General features: G+C 40.9%; 1 protein-coding gene across 1 annotated transcript; it reads left to right on the top strand.

Moving 5' to 3' along the window:
• Positions 1 to 754: 754 nt before the first annotated feature.
• On the top strand, positions 755 to 12858 carry MSL1 (MSL complex subunit 1). Its single transcript, XM_072414822.1, has 8 exons — positions 755 to 1493; positions 3849 to 4078; positions 4654 to 5036; positions 6410 to 6474; positions 6631 to 6698; positions 7621 to 7745; positions 8220 to 8292; positions 9405 to 12858. The coding sequence occupies exons 1-8, from the start codon at positions 1038 to 1040 to the stop codon at positions 9493 to 9495; spliced, it is 1491 nt and encodes a 496-aa protein (XP_072270923.1). The 5' UTR covers positions 755 to 1037; the 3' UTR covers positions 9496 to 12858.
• Positions 12859 to 16104: the final 3246 nt, after the last annotated feature.

Genomic DNA, 16104 nt, shown 5'->3' with positions numbered 1-16104 from the left:
GTAATTGTGAGGGAAAGGCTCAGTTTGGGGGAGTTGTGAGGGAAAGGCTTGGTTTGGGGAGTTGTGAGGGAAAGGCTTAGGTTGGGGGAGTTGTGAGGGAAAGGCTTAGGTTGGGGGAGTTGTGAGGGAAAGGCTCGTATGGGTTTTTGTGAGATAAAGGTTCAGTTTGGGGTAATTGTGAGGGAAAGGCTGTTTGGTTGTGAGGGAAAGGCTCGGTTTGGGGGAGTTCTGGGGGAAAGGCTTGGTTTGGGGTAATTGTGAGGGAAAGGCTCAGTTTGGGGTAATTGTGAGGGAAGGGCTCAGTTTGGTTGTGAGGGAAGATCTCAGTTTGGTTGTGAGGAAAAGGCTCGGTTTGGGAGAGTTGTGAGGGAAAGGCTCGGTTTGGGGTAATTGTGGGGGAAGGGCTCAGTTTGGGGTGATTGTGAGGGAAAGGCTCAGTTTGGTTGTGAGGGAAAGGCTCAGTTTGGGGTAATTGTGACGAAAAGGCTCGGTTTGGGGTAATTGTAAAGTAAGGGCTCAGTTTGAGGTGATTGTGAGGGAAGGGCTCGGTTTGGGTAATTGTGAGGGAATAGCTCGGTTTAGGGGAGTTTTCAGGGAATAGCTCGGTTTGGGGGAGTTTTGAGGGAATAGCTCGGGGTTCTCCATACATGTAAAGATTTCTGTGATTGTATGAGTACGCCTGACAGACGGGTAGTGCGAGGTATAAATGCCGCCTCAGGCTGCCTGTGCTTAGTGCTGACACATTGTACCCGCCCCATAACACTGCAGAACACACCCTTGTGTTGTGTATGGAGCACACACGCCGCCTGGGTCTCCTGTATGGGCCAGTGTCGTGTGTGTAGTTCGGTGTTGGGCCCCGGCCGCCTCTCCCTCCTCTCTCCCGTATCTGCAGCACAGCTCTAGGCCGCCTTCCTCCTCCCCGTCCGCCATCTTGTGCGGGTTCCTCCTCTTCGGTTCTGTGTGAAGTGCGCCCCGGGGGCCTCGGCCTCCTCCCCTCACTCGAGGCTGCAGGAGGATGCCGGGCCCGAGGAGGAGTCATGAGTATGAAAGCCAGTGTGTGCCGCCCGAGGCACGTCGACCCCTTGCTGGGGGAAGAGGCTCAGGAAAGTTCGGGGCTTGCGGGCCGGAGTAGGCCCCAGCCAGGCGGCGTTTGGGCCGGAGAGCGGGGAGGGAAGGCTCAGATCGGCCTCCTCAACGATCCGTGTGGTAAGCTAGGCTGCCAAGCGGGGGCCCTGGCGGAAAAAGGCGGCGGGGGAGCGGCCGGGGCAGCGGTGACCGGGGCCGGGGCGGCTACTACGGCGGCCACAGGGCAAGGCCAGGCCCCGGCCTCCAGTTCCACGTCCCCTCCGCGCTGGAGACCGCCACTCCGAGGGGGAGCCGGGGCCTGCCTCAAGCAGATCGTCCTTCTGCAGCTGGACCTCATCGAGCAGCAGCAGCACCGCATTCAGGAGCGAGAGCGGCAAATCGGGGAGCTCCGGGCCGAGAAGGACACGGTGAGGACTGCGGTACAACTTAGAAATCCATCCTGGGGATGCGGCCTATGTACGGAGCCCTCGTATGCAGTAGTGGGGATCGGCTTGTGTAATCTGGGCTGTGCATAGCTTAATATGATGGCTGTATATCTGACTATAGAGAAATGCTTCCTGCTATGGGATTTAAACGTCTTTTACACAATGCTGGGGTATAGAACATCATTATTATTATCATTATTATTATAATTATTACAGATACATAATGGGGAGATTTCACTTCCTGATCTGCAGGCACAAGTCAGAGGAAATCTCCCCGGACAGACAGCTGTCACAGCAACAATTGTCCCCATTGGTGGTTTGCCCAATCTGTCATCAAAATGAAGGAATTGCAATGCAACTCAGATCTATACAATCCTTGTATTGGATTCAGATGGAGAAGTTTGGCTTTTATATCATATAAAGAATGATCCCATGATTGGCAATCCATTCCTCTGTGAGGGATGTAATGGGTGATATCATAATTTATGTAATCTATATATATATGATCCATGAAACCTACACATATACATTACTATAGCCCTACTTGTATGAATATCTAGGATTTCTTTATATTGTTATATTTATAATTAGTGTTTGGTGACAATTGTACCATTCCTGATAATATACATTGATCCTCAGTTTACATAGACATCATCACAAATTCTCAGTAACGATCCTTCAATGCTATATTGTGATTTATGATCACTGCATTCACCCACATGACAATAATAATTGTATAGTTCTCAGATCTGTTAATATGTGTGAAGTCTAAGCTCTTTGGGGCTCTCTCCTCCTGTGTCACTGTCTGTCATTTGCAACTCCTATTTAATGTACAGCGCTGTGTAATATGTTGGCGCTATATAAATACTGTATAATATAATAATAATAATAATGATGATAATATAGTCTAAGCTAGGAACATCAAAGGGAAAATGGGTGCATTGTGTAAAGTTTATCACAGCTGCAGCCTCAGCGGATATGTGATCAATTCTCCTGATGCTCATATATATTTCCCAGCTATATTCTGCAGCCAGACTGGGGGGGGGGGGGCCCGTTTTTTTTTTTTTTTTTGGAAGAGAGGGGAAAGGATGCTTGTGAGGGGGGAGAGTGGAAATGGAGGGCGGATGTTTGAGCTGGTGCCTGCATGCTGTAATGCTGGGGAATCTGCTTCACCATCCCTCCATAGGAAGGACCCATGCAGGCTGAGGTAATGCCACCTCCCTCACCATCTCTCTTCACCCCCCCCTTCTTTTTCCTTTCATATTGCCCTCCCCCTTCTCTTTAGAATCCCCTCCACCCCTATGCACATTCATGAGAATCACACAGGACCATCATGGCGTTGGAGGAGGGGGGTGGCGGTTTAAATGGGCTGCCATGGCAACAGAAAGGAGGATGGGATACCATGGATTTAAGGTTTGGTGAAAGCAAGGGGAGACTCTGGATATATTTATTTATTTTCTTAATTTAACTCCCAGCATGTAGAGGAGAAGTTCTGCAGCAATGGTTAATAGAATCCGCAAGCCTGCAGCAGCTTGGATATGCTAGCAGAAGGTCTGCCCCCTTAACCCCTTCCCTGCCACATGGGATTGGATCACCTAGCATGCTCTAGGACCCTTTTTTTTGGCAGCAGAGCCTTGTTAACCCTTTATAAGCTGCAGGAACTAGAGATGCAATCTAACAAAGGGTTAAGCTATTGCAGTGAGCTTTTTGTTTTATATAACCGCTTGTCTGCATACGAACATGTAATATGGAGCCATTTTTAGCTTGTGTGTTATGTTTTTTTAACACATTGTCGTTCTTCCCCTACCATCCTTTTTGCACCTTTCAGGCATTGTGAACTACCCATACTTGGCATGTCTCCTGGCTGTTTTAGGTGTCTGTGCCTGTGATTTGGTGCAATGCAGACTGTATGTGGTTGCTGTATAGATGTCTATGTACCCCCTCCCTCCTCCATAAAATCTCTGCTTCATACCCAACTCCCACCCCCCACATACATACATCCCAAATTCACTATGTCAATACTAATGACTGCTTGGGTTATACATGATGGGTAACTCTTCACTATCAGACCTCCATGCTGGGAGTCCTCTTGCTGCTCCTCCCCCTTCTATATTACTTCCATGTAGTATCAGGGCCCATAACTCTCATATTCTGGTACCCAGGGTACAAATATCTGTGCACTGTAAAAAAGAAAAAAACATCTGCAGTGTAGATTTTGTTCTTCAAATGCAAACTTGAAAGCATGGCATGTTGTGTAATATCCAAATCCTTACTGTAAACCTATTCTGTTACCATGCCTGTCTTCGCCATTCATAATCATTTCTCTCCTGCCTTTAGCTCCTGGCCCGCATTGAGCGGATGGAAAGACGCATGCAGTTGGTCAGAAAGGACAGCGAGAAGGACAAACAGCGCACGTCTCAAAGCCGTGAGTCGGCAGTCGACATGCCAGAGGGCCCTCTTCCAGAGAGTGCAGGGGGTGGGGAGTTCCCCCCAGAGGCTTCCCCTCGGCTATCAAGCCTTACCCCAAAACCCTTCTCCTATGGGCGAAATGCAAAGGGACATAAAAGGTTTGTTAGAGAAAATTGTGTTTTTTCTTTTACACAAGCATGGTGCTATATAAGACTGCAATTGACTCAAAAGTTGGCCAGGATGATGGGCTGCTCCTGCTTGAGACTTAGATGGCAGAGTTGCTGGTTTACTGGGCCATCTATACATTTGTCTCTATACCTAACAAAACCCATCCACGTCATTACTTGAAATTTGCAGTAACCAGAAGTTGGTATTCCAACAGCCAGTTTGTAGCGTATGTTCATTTTGGATAAAACAAAACAAAAAAAAAGCCATCTTTTAAGAAGTCTGATGGAAGATTTGGAATTTTCCCATCATGTTTTTGGGAAAACCGTTTTCAGAGTAGAACAAACAGAAGCAACGGGTTCTTTATAACAGAAGGGATCTCCTGTGCACAATAAATTTGCATTGAAATGGGTGCCAGCAATAGTGTAAAAAAAATAAGCACTTTTTCCATTCTAACAATGGAACAAGAATGCTGCACATGTGGTAAGAGGGTCATGCTGATCATTTTTGTTTGAAAATCATTTCATGTGTTTTTTTTTTTTTTTTTTTTTTTTTTTTTACCTCTTAGGAAGTCTGCTTTTGGTCGTGCAGAACACAGGACCCCTGTTAAGAGACTATCTTCTGACTTGGCAAAGATGAAGGGCAAAATGTCCCGTTTGCCAGTAGAAGTATCAGAAACTGAGCCTGGAGGCTCTGTACCAGAGGCAGGAGATCGGCGAGAGCTGCGCCATAAAGAGACTTCTGAGAAATCGCAGTCTCCTGTAGATACCCCGCTACGATCTGTATGGAGCAGCACCGCAGCATCTTCATTAAAGGACAATGACCCAAACCCTAGTGAAGCAGATGATCTGCCCTACCTCTCTACTATGGACATGTATCTATGCCGGTGGCATCGGCCACCTCCTTCCCCTCTGAGAGAACCTTCCCCCAAGAAAGAAGAGTGTGTGGCAAGTAAGAACTTATTCTGTACTTGTTGTGCTAACGTGCACCCTCATGTGTTGGTTAAGGTATTCTGTGGTTTTCAGTGTATTTGAGACAAACATTGCCTTAGACCTCCTAAAATGGGTAGAAAAACTGTTTTTTTGCTCGGTTATCTTTTTACCAAAGTCTCAGCAACACAACTTCTGGCTGCAGGAAAATGGGTCCCTTACTTAGTATTCAAAAAAAAAGTGATAATAAATGCAATCGCATATAGGTGAAGTGCAAAATACAGGTTCAGAGCCTGCAATGAGTACATCTCGCCTGTAGATGGCAGAATGGCAGTGAAAGCCGCCTCCTACAGTCCTATTCAGACCACACAGCCCCTTGCTGGATTGTCTGGAAGAATAAACAGTGACTAATCTGATGAATTGTGGTTGGAGTTAACCTTGAAATTAGGGACATGACTGTCATGATTAATGCACGCTTTTACAACCAGACATGGCAACGGCCTGTGTGTAATTCTTTACTTCTGTCTCAAGAGATTTGCTTAGGGGATTGCTTCACATATTGCTTCTTCTTCCCCTTTAGCAAATGGCATTGATTCTACTAACATTTAAAGAAACCTTCCTGGCATGCTTTTTTTTTTTTTTTCTCTCTGGAGTAGAAAGCGTGCTGCCAAAGCAAGCATAGATAAGACGGCCTGCAATATTGATTCTGCAGGAGGTGAACACCCAGCCATTTATTTTGCAGCTTGCAATTGAATTCTTAGGTTAGGGAGCAAAGTCCACTCCTGCATTGAGACGACAGAGGACACCTTGACTAAACCTTTCATTTAGGCATCATCATCAGTGGACATATGAAGAGGACACTGGTATAGGGAGCAATTTGTGTAGCAATCAAATGGATCTTTGTAATTGGTAATAGAAAAATGACATTTAAAGCTCTGTACCCAAAACAAAAATTAAATTCTATCCATTACTAAAAATTCACAAAGCCACACACTATTGTAATGCATTATTGTGACATCATGACATTGTGACATGTGACATCAGTGACATCATGATGCCAGAACCGGCCCACTCTCCTATCACGGGCTCAGACCCGCCCAGAGACACAACCCACCCTGAGCCTGCGATTCATAAGGGGGACATGGTCGGCGGCTCTGGCCGGTGCACCTCCCCCCCCAAGGGGTCCTTCTCCTGGCGGCAAATAGTGAAAATGTGTTCTTACCTATAGTCTTTACCTGCTAGGTTATTATTAGATCTGATCAGAACATTTGATTAGCTATGCTAGGTTTTTTTTATGAAGTCCTAATGCATTGCTGCAAGCATTAAAGTTTACATTTTTGTACCAGAGAATGTTACACTTCTATGTGTGTTCTTATATCTTGTGTTCTTTAATAGTTCCTTCATGGAGAGAGCACCCCATAGAGCCCCTTCAAAACCTGAATGATGCAGACATACTGGAGGTAAGTTGGTGTATTTTTAATAAAATAACAAAACTTCCTTCTGGGGCTTTCTTTTTACTTGTAATACAATAGTAGAGATTTTCTTAATGCTTTGACTAGCATGGGGTTCTGAACTTTATCTTTAAATGTACCCCTAAATACTACTCTTCTTTATAGAACCTGGATGATGCCGTGTTTGCAAAGAGACATGCCAAGTTAGAGCTAGATGAAAAGAGGAGAAAGCGGTGAGTGCTTGGGGACAGGATTTTTTTTTTTTTTTAATTTCCATGAAGGTCATCAGTCTACCAGTGGATTTGAAATTATGCATCTACTAAATGACAACACTGGCAGGGTAATGCCATTTACCCTGTTAGAGATGAGGAAGGAAATTGTACATTGAATTGTACATTTGAATCTGTTGGGCAGTGAAAGAGCAGCAAAACACAGATCAGACATCAATATTGCACTTGTTTCTAGTCTGCATGTTCTATATTTGCCTTTTGAGTTACAAATATCCTGTTACTTTTCACATACCACATCACATGGAAGCTATACCTTCATTATCAGGCATTTTTTTTTTTTTTTTAACTTTAAGGCTGTAATACACATGCTAAATGCTTGTTGCCCGAAACAAACAATTGTGATTGGAAATCTAGTGTGTGTGCAGCGGTTCCCCAATATCATTCATTGATTATTCCTGGTAGATTATTAGACAAGCAAGCAGGGGTAACTGCTGTGTTTTCCTATCAAGTGGGGTGCACCTCACTAGTCCACCCCCTTTTCTTCTCTATAGAGCGGAACAGTGCTGTGTGTGCAACTAATACAGTATTTATCCAATATGTGTACATACCCTAATAGAGCAATTGAAGCACTGACGATAATTCATAAGAGATATTCTTAATTATTGCACTCTACCTTCATTTAGACCAATCATGTTTTCACTAAAGAACAAAAAAGGGTTTATTTGCTCTGTGCAGCTAGCATGAGGAGAGTATTGCAGTACTGGAACAGCATGTGCAGCTATGTCCCTAAAGATCAAATGTCAGCCTATTTATGGGCAACCCATGTTTCACAGGTAAATGTAATATAAGCCTTTAGTGCTGACTCTTACACTTAATCTTTATACTTCTTTATACTTACATCTTATTCTTTATACTTTTCATTAAGGTGGGACATCCAGAGGATCCGTGAGCAGAGAATTTTGCAACGTCTGCAGCTAAGGATGTACAAAAAGAAGGGCAGTCAGGAAAGTGAGCCGGAGGTCACCTCCTTCTTCCCAGAACCTGATGATGGTAAGCTAAACCTTGGTCACTGCTACATCTAAAGAAAATGCCACCAAACTGCAATTATGTATTTTCTTCACCCACAGATTTTTATCCTAAAATGGTGATTAAGCATGTTGGGTACAGAAGATAACGGCAAACAATTTGTAATGCAGAATTGCTTAGATGTGATACATGAACTAAATTGTGCAGGGACAGTATAGTAATCGCCACAAATAGAGGTCCCTGTTCTAAAGGCTTTTATAGATATTTTCGTGTTGCTTTTGTAAAATTATTTTTATTGGGGGTTTTCCTTTAGCCTTTTGCTTATATGGTGAAGTATTTATTATTGGGTAGGGACTGTTATTAGGAAATGTACACCAGAGAGCAGTATTCCCATGAGCTGCAGATTTTCTTAGACAAGATTAGCAACTACATTCCTATCACATTTTTCTTTTTTTTTTTTCTCTGTTTAATCTTTTTATCAATAATTTTTTGTTACAGTGGAGTCTGTGATGATTACCCCCTACCTCCCTGTTGTGGCATTTGGACGATCCCTTCCTAAAATAACCCCACAGTAAGTACACCGTCCAATAACTTTTATCCAACTCACCACCTGCCCTAAAAGCCCACAGTCTCAAATTTGTGTTCTAGTTACTGTATATGGTTAATAAATGTGCTTTAATAAACAAGTACCCAAGCTGTCCAGTAAATCTTAGTGTTGGGGACAAAGTATACATTTCCAGGAGTACTTATAACAGGTTTTATGTTTAAAAAAATAAAATGTGGCTGTAACTGTATAAATGTTTCTCCCTCGCCACTCCATTGCCTTATGCAATCCTGCTCTCAGCACCAAGATTGAGATGGGATTGAGCCATAGATAACAATTGCAGTTTTTTCAGTACTAGTCTGCTAGATGAACTAACATGTTTTCAATTTGTAGACCATATCTCCTGTTTGGCACATATGCGAGATTGTACTGGATGCATTACCGCAATACTGAGCTCTCTAATGCCAATAGGCTATAAACACTGAACGTTAATTGCATAGTGACAACTAAAGTAAATTTTTAAAAAGGTACCATTCTGATGTAAATTATTCTTTTAAAGCAAAGTGTTTTTTATTCTATTTATTATTATTATTACACAGGATTTATATAGTGCCATTATTTTACGCAGCGCTGTACAAGGTCCATAGTCATGTCACTTACTGTCCCTCAAAGGAGCTTACAATCTAATGTCCCTACCATAGTCATATGTCATTAATGTAGTCTAAGGTCAGTTTAGGGGGAAGCTAGTTAACCTAACTGCATGTTTTTGGGATGTGGGAGGAAACTGGAGTAACCAGAGAGAAACTGCAAACTCCATGCAGATAATGTCCTGGCTGGGATTCGAACCTGGGACCTAGCGCTGCAAAGGCTGGAGTGCTAACTCTTTGGCCATCTACAATATTTGGTTGGCTTTCTCTAGCTTCAGTACTTTTCATTGAGCCCAAAATGATTATGTAGTTTAAAAAGCCACATGGTTCATGACTGAAATGAAGTATGTGCAGAAGAGGTCAGCAGTGGCAGGCCTATGTAGCCCACATGTATCTGATGTTCATATGTATATGAATCAGAAGATGTCTTTTGTTATGTTTACAACCTGACTTTTTGAAAATTCTAATTTTTTACTCTTTTATGCTTCATAGGAATTTTGAGCTCCCTTGGCTGGATGAGCGGAGTCGATGTCGTCTTGAAATGCAGAAGAAGCAAACCCCACACAGGACACCTCGTAAATAGCCAGGCAACCCTTGTCTTGTGACAACCTTTAAATACTGAAATATATGCACTGCAAGTTGATGTGTACAAGACCCAGGGGGTTAATGTTGCCTTTCTCTTTACCCTCAAGCGTGGCCTGCAATGTATTTCAGACCCCACTGGCTTGGAAGTTATTCTCCATCAATCTGGATTTTCCTATATATAATTTTTTTTTCTTTTTGTGCTTTAGTTCGTCACCTAAACTTTTTAAATGCTTCTGGAGCAAAATATTGTCAATTTATTTTTATACATAAACTTCATAACTTTTTGTATCATCTTTATTGCCTCATCTATGCAGAGTATTTGTCATATTTTTTTTCCTTTTTTCTCCCCATTTGTTTTACCCATTTCAGTGTTACAACATATTGTTGTTAATGTCCCTGTGCTGCTTAACAGTACTAAGTGCTTTCATAGAGGATCTTCCCTTCTAGGCACATTCAAAACAGTGAGCAAGAAGTTTACCAGTCCACAGTATGGAAATTTCTTATTATCTTATGAAGCCTAGCAATTTCTTATCTGAATGTTTAACCAGATGCAAAATGCTGTCTACTGTCGGTGCCCCACACATGAAGCAAGTGTAGAACATCTGTGTGTCTTAAGCTCAGCCTCCGAAGGAACCAAAACTGGGATCACCTTATAGAAAGAAAGATAATAGGGGGGGGGAATCATAAAAGCTGAAGCTGTCTATTTGGGTGTGCTAGCAATTAGTAGGAAAGCCAGTCTTCTAACCTGTGCAATAACATCCTCCTAACCTGTGCAAGAACATCCTCCTAAAGTGGAACTTCAGCTAAACAATATACCTTACATATACGTGAGCTGTTTTACCAATCAAAATATTTGCAGGAAATTCTCTGTGATATTTTCTTAAATGCTGTTGTAGCTGATCATAGGAGCGGAAATGAAGGCTAGGACATAAGGGCCAGATAGGTTCTCACCCTTACCAAAGAAAATAAAAACAAATATTATTGCTGTCTGTGTCACCAGAAAGACATCCTGCCTTGCAAATCAACTTTCACAGAGCTAAATTTAAGGGCAAATCTCTCTCTTGGGCAGAATCTGACAACTCCTACTTTGCTTTTTATCTTTTTTTTCTTTAAAGCATAAAAGCTTTACCTGAAGTTCCACTTAATGCTTTTTATATGGCATTTATAATTGCTGCTATCTCAATAGTCGCATAACTTGTCATTGCATTTCTCTTCACTGTTTACCAAGTGTCACACTTGCATCATAGATGAGCAAATCGGCCAGTGAAATTCATCCTTTTTGACAGATCACATATTTTCAATTGGCACAATGTGTTTTATTCCATCTGCAAATTCAGATAATGACAATTCATAAACTGCTCCGCACGCTGGACCAATCTGCATACACACATTTAGGTAAATGTAATACTTGTTACAAGTTTTAGGAAAAAGAAAAATTCCTTAGTTCCTCAGCAAATCAGTTTGCTCATCCTGATGCTTGTTAATATCTCTGCTGTAGGTCCCACAGTTCATTGGTGTGTGCTGTCCCCCCTGGTGTCAAAATTGTCCTAGTCATTGTGTAAACCTTTCCTGTTAGATACAAAACAGAAGTATGGGCGTTTCTGCCACATCCATTAAATGTTTTCACCCTCTGTTTTCCGCATTGCTCATAAAAGCTGATTTTTAGTTTATTCAAAGTATTGCTGTTCTTTTACTTTTTGATACAGCTATCAGGCACCCATAGCCCACCTTACTGGATTGATATCTATTTGCCCCATAAAATGAAGAATATACCCTGTAGACCAGTCTTCCAGCAGTGTTGTCTCTGTATGTCCTGGTAATAATAAGGGAAGTGGTCTCCTTGCACTGGCTTGTAAGGAATAATGCAAACCAATTGGTCTGAATTATTAAAGTGCATGACACTGGACCACTCGTTAAAGCAGTGCTGCTGGCAGTTGTAAACCCTGGGACAGTGGGGTTCAGTGAATATAGGAAGGCACACGGGTGCTTTATATCCAGTAAAGTTGACCATGTAACCTAATGTCTATTCCTGAGAGTAACAAATGCAGCCAATGCTTAATATTATACTGCTTTGCCTGCTTATATATTTTAAGGAATTGACCTAGAATAGGTGAGCAATATGGGGGCTGAAGTGAATTTCATCTACCTACTTGTTCAAGTTCATTTATATAAAATGCTAAAGTCCAAGTTTAAAGTTTGCAATGGCATTTTTGGGTTTCTCTCGGGAAAAGTTTCCTTTAAGTAAAAGTACCGTACCCTTTACCGTGCACTATTCAAATTTGCTTTAAAGGAGGTTTCTATTTTCAGAGAGACTGTGTGTGATTCCCTTGTGTTTTCCAACAGTGTCAGTCAGGAAGGATTCCCTCTATATCAGACCTTGTCATTCTGCTGATTAAGCAGTGCCGTGGTAAAACATAGCATTCAGCACTTTAATGCCCCCTTTCCCCTTGCCATAACGCTGACACAGTGCCTACTGTAAAATAAAATTGATTTCTACTGCAGCATCTATCTTATTTGCTGCTGGCAGAGAAAAAGCCGACAGAACTAAAAGCATTTAACATAAACATCAGTTCCTGACAGCGGGAATATAAATCATTGCTTAGGGGGATGAGAAGTTCTCTCTGAAAGTGGAATTTCTCTTTCAATTATATTTTTTGTTTTCTAGAAGGCAGTATTTTTGTGAACTGAACCCATGTTCATATTTCAGCTTCATAATACCTAACATACTCTATTTCAATTAACGTTGAGACCGACCATGATAAGGTCATATCTGTACGTTTTGGACAATTTTGCTGTTTATAGTTAGTGGGTACCAACAGGAGGAAACTTTCTGTGCTCCAGGCCAGGGTCCCTGAAACAGTTCTTACCTCACTGAAAGTTAATGGTGTTTATTGTTAAAGCGAACTGCTATCTTGTCCGCCTTGCATACGGAAGACCGTTTTACACAAGTTTTATGCACTGTGAAAGGAAAGCGTCTACGTCCCGCCAGAGGGGCCTGCACATCATTGTTTTCCAAATATCGGGGTGTTGTCTGGACTATATGCCATCACAGTGCAAAAAGCAGTTTACATTTTCACAAACGATTCACCTTTCTCAGTTTGTTTTTCTAATGTGTAAAATAATTTTTCAGTGTAAATATTTTAAAGATAAGTAATGTCTGGGAGAAATTATTTGTTTTCTTTGTAAATAAAATTTAAAAAAAGCTTGGGGAGATTTAATTTGAGTTTATTTTTTCAAAGTTAGATCAGTATTGATGGGGAGGACTATGAGAAATGTTATAAGCTTGTTATGTTTTGAGCAATGAAAAATTTTTGTTACGTTGTTCCCTTTTTTTGTTTTTAACAATAAAATTACAAACATGTTTTGGGATTCATTTATTTAAATGTCGGAATGTATGTAATATTGTTTGATTTGTATGAAAAAGGGACTAGACTACATAAGAGTGACAGTGCAGCATTGTTGTCACTTCATCCCAGTATGTATGCTTTAGGTGGACTTCACTGACAAGACATTGTGAAACTTTCATAGGGGCGCTTAAGAGAAAACTGTTCAGTGCTTGGCTAAATATTAGTTTTGGTTCTACAGTCTTCAAGGGAGTATAGGCAAATACACAATATAAAGGTGTATGTGTATCTTTAGTGAATTAAACAGAAAGATGAACAAGCAAGCACAATGAAAACAATTAACAATACAGGTTTATATAAGCAAACCATGCTAAACTATTGCCATACTCTAAGCATATAACATTTTTTACTTTGCTTCAATTCATGGACTTCAGCCATTTCTGCTTTTACTCTAACTTTTCTTTTGTATCAGTCTGGGATTTTTCCTATTGTCCCTCCAGGTTTCTCCCAATCTTTTTCTATATCAATAAAGGGCTGATTATTGCAATTAAACTTAATAAACTCGAACTAAAATATTTTTATATTAGCTGTAACATCATTAAAATAAGCAAAGCAATACAGTGCTGAACATAACTAAAGGCCATAGGTAATACAATATCTAAAATAATAAATTATAATATATTTCTTTGATAGTGCAACAAAATTATGCCAAAACACACAGGGGGTACGAAATCAGTTCTGCACATGGGCCCACTGCTAGCTACATCCGCCACTGGAAAAGGGGACATTGCAGAAGCGGATCCGAGAGATAATGAAAGTGGGTACCAGGGGTTTAGGGATTTCTGGAGACAGGAAGGGGCTTTTTATAGAGATGTCGCAAAGGTGAAACTAGCAGGACCTAGAAATGTTCTGGATGTGCACAGTACAGAGAAAAATGTGACACCTAAGGACATCATGCCTTGGGGTGGGGGAAATGACAGTGGTATTTACAGGAAGAAAGATAGAGTTTTAGGTATATGTCAACCGTCCACAATAAGATAGCAGAGCGGCAACATGAAACTTTGTGCTGGGCAGAAAGAGGTAAAACGGGTGGATAAGTAAATTTGTGTGTCATACAAACATTATTGTAGGCCGCAGGAGAATATGAGTTTGTCAAGACACCATACAAGTGGGAAATGAAGAGTTACCATTGCAATAGTTTTGAAATGAGTGATCGCGTAAATACAAAGCAAACCAAAGAGAGCAATGTCTCTTATACTGGAAAAAAGCAGAGGAAAGAGAAAGAAAGTAGTTACCAGTTACCACTCTGAGGAGGTTATTAGCCATCCTTTTAAAAGCAGTTTGGATTCAAATCAGGGCTTTGATTGGGTTGATTCTTCATTTCTTTTAGAACCATTCCTTGGTAGATATCACTGTAAATTTGATGAAAAGTATGTTAAAAGAATTACTCACTGTAAAACATCAACTTATTTTTACAGATGACCATCAGATTTGAATTAAGCACTGGAGATGGTCAATGAGATACTAATGAAATGCAAATTGCACTGACATGAAAATGGGCAAATTTAACCCTGCACCTACAGAGTTTGATTGGTTCAGTGCTGCTTGCATACAGAATCAGAAGCATCCCTATCAAGCACATGGTGATACAATGAAGAATTTATAGTTCACTGTAAGCTGCCCAGATCCTGAAGCGGCAAAGTAACCCCAAACCGTAACATTTTCATAACCATGGCTTGAAAGTTTGTGTGGCGTTCTGCTACTAAAATGCTCTTCTCAGTTTGTGTGAAATCTCTGTTGTTCTGTGGAACTTTGTTTATTACTAGTCCTCTGGATAAACAGTAACTTTTAGTGAATAGATTAACTCCCTTATATCATTGTGTCACTCTGGCCAAATAAAATTGCTTAAGATTCTGAACCCACAAAAAAATTGGGTGAGGATGTCGATGCCACTGAGTGAGAGGGGAGATGTTTATCGTCCTAGGAATTTTTTTTTGTAAATGGTAATTATTAACACATATTGCACATGGAATGAATACATAGGGATATTTACAGGTGAATCTAATTTGGTGAGCTGTAAAGGTTGTTAGAGTTTTAACTGTAGAATTTTAAGCAGCATAAGTTTTGCAGTTTTCAATGCTTCAAATATCCATGGCATCAATTTACTACACAGTCATCAATAAAATGAGCAGTGTGATTGTGATAGTCTGCTGTATGTTAATTTTAATACTTTGTTACTGAAAATATTTGTTTGTAAAACAGATTCGCAAATATTGGAGAATCTATCTAATTTGCAATGCAATGCATGCATGTTTTTGAAGTAATAGTAATGTTAACAAGGGTAAAGACTAAAAAAAAAACACTTAAAATTCTGTTACTATTCAAAACAAGTGGGAAAAACTCCAGCAGACACAAAATCAAGACTGATTTGTCAAAATATGCAGAGAACCCTAGGGCCCTATTCAGAGTATATGCAGTGTGAATGAGCATGCATGGGATGGCGCACATAAACACATAAAACAGACCTGCCTCTCTTTTTTATTTAAATGCATCTCACAACAATACATGGCATATGTCATGTGATGTGCAGTGTGGATTTGTTGCCCCCAACTGTAAGTGTGTGGCAGTGCCAATCATTCTGGTTAGCATATTACAGTATATTACTGTAACTACATAAACATGCCATTGCAAAGACTTAGATCAGTTTAAGTGACACCCATGATCTTTTTAGCTATCTGTTAAGGTGACATTATTCCCTATGGCCTGCAATGTAGGAGGTATTATTCCTTCTGACCACCATGCAGAGGTTCCCTGAAGACCTGAAAGTTATTTCAAGGGTTCCCCCATGTTAAAAAGGTTGATAAAAACTGGCTTAGAGATATACTGAAAATGTAGATCTAGTCAGACAGTGCAGGACTACTTATGTTTCAGCTATTTTGTTCATTCAGTACTAACAGTAATCCACTACACTATACAAGCTGAATATTCCTTTCTAATGTTTCCTTCCTAGATAAGGATATAAAAACATCAAATTGTTAGGAATGTCGTTTTTTGATCTGTCCTGTCTTAGCTCTCCTTCTCCTCCCATCTTAGTACAAACAGTGCTGTCCGCACAGTGCTCGTTCATCCCTACTGTGGCTAAAATTGAACACCAACGATAATTTCCAGCAATTATAGTGATATGTCTGTACACAGATATGGTCAAGGCAAAATAAACAAAAATAATACCCCGTACATTGCTCCTCATGATCATTTCCCCATGT

This window comes from Pyxicephalus adspersus, chromosome 6 (genome assembly GCF_032062135.1).
Source record: "Pyxicephalus adspersus chromosome 6, UCB_Pads_2.0, whole genome shotgun sequence".
Classification (NCBI taxonomy): Eukaryota; Metazoa; Chordata; class Amphibia; order Anura; family Pyxicephalidae; genus Pyxicephalus; species Pyxicephalus adspersus.
Note: the sequence above shows the minus strand (reverse complement) of the source record. Positions and strands in the feature narration are given on the sequence as shown.

Excerpts from the sequence above, each read along its gene's own strand:
- MSL1 (XM_072414822.1), top strand. The coding sequence starts at position 1,038 with ATGAGTATGAAAGCCAGTGTGTGCCGCCCGAGGCACGTCGACCCCTTG. Across the intron at positions 6,699-7,620 it reads GATGAAAAGAGGAGAAAGCG|GTGGGACATCCAGAGGATCC; the intron begins GTGAGTGCTTGG and ends CTTTTCATTAAG. Across the intron at positions 7,746-8,219 it reads CTTCCCAGAACCTGATGATG|TGGAGTCTGTGATGATTACC; the intron begins GTAAGCTAAACC and ends TTTTTGTTACAG.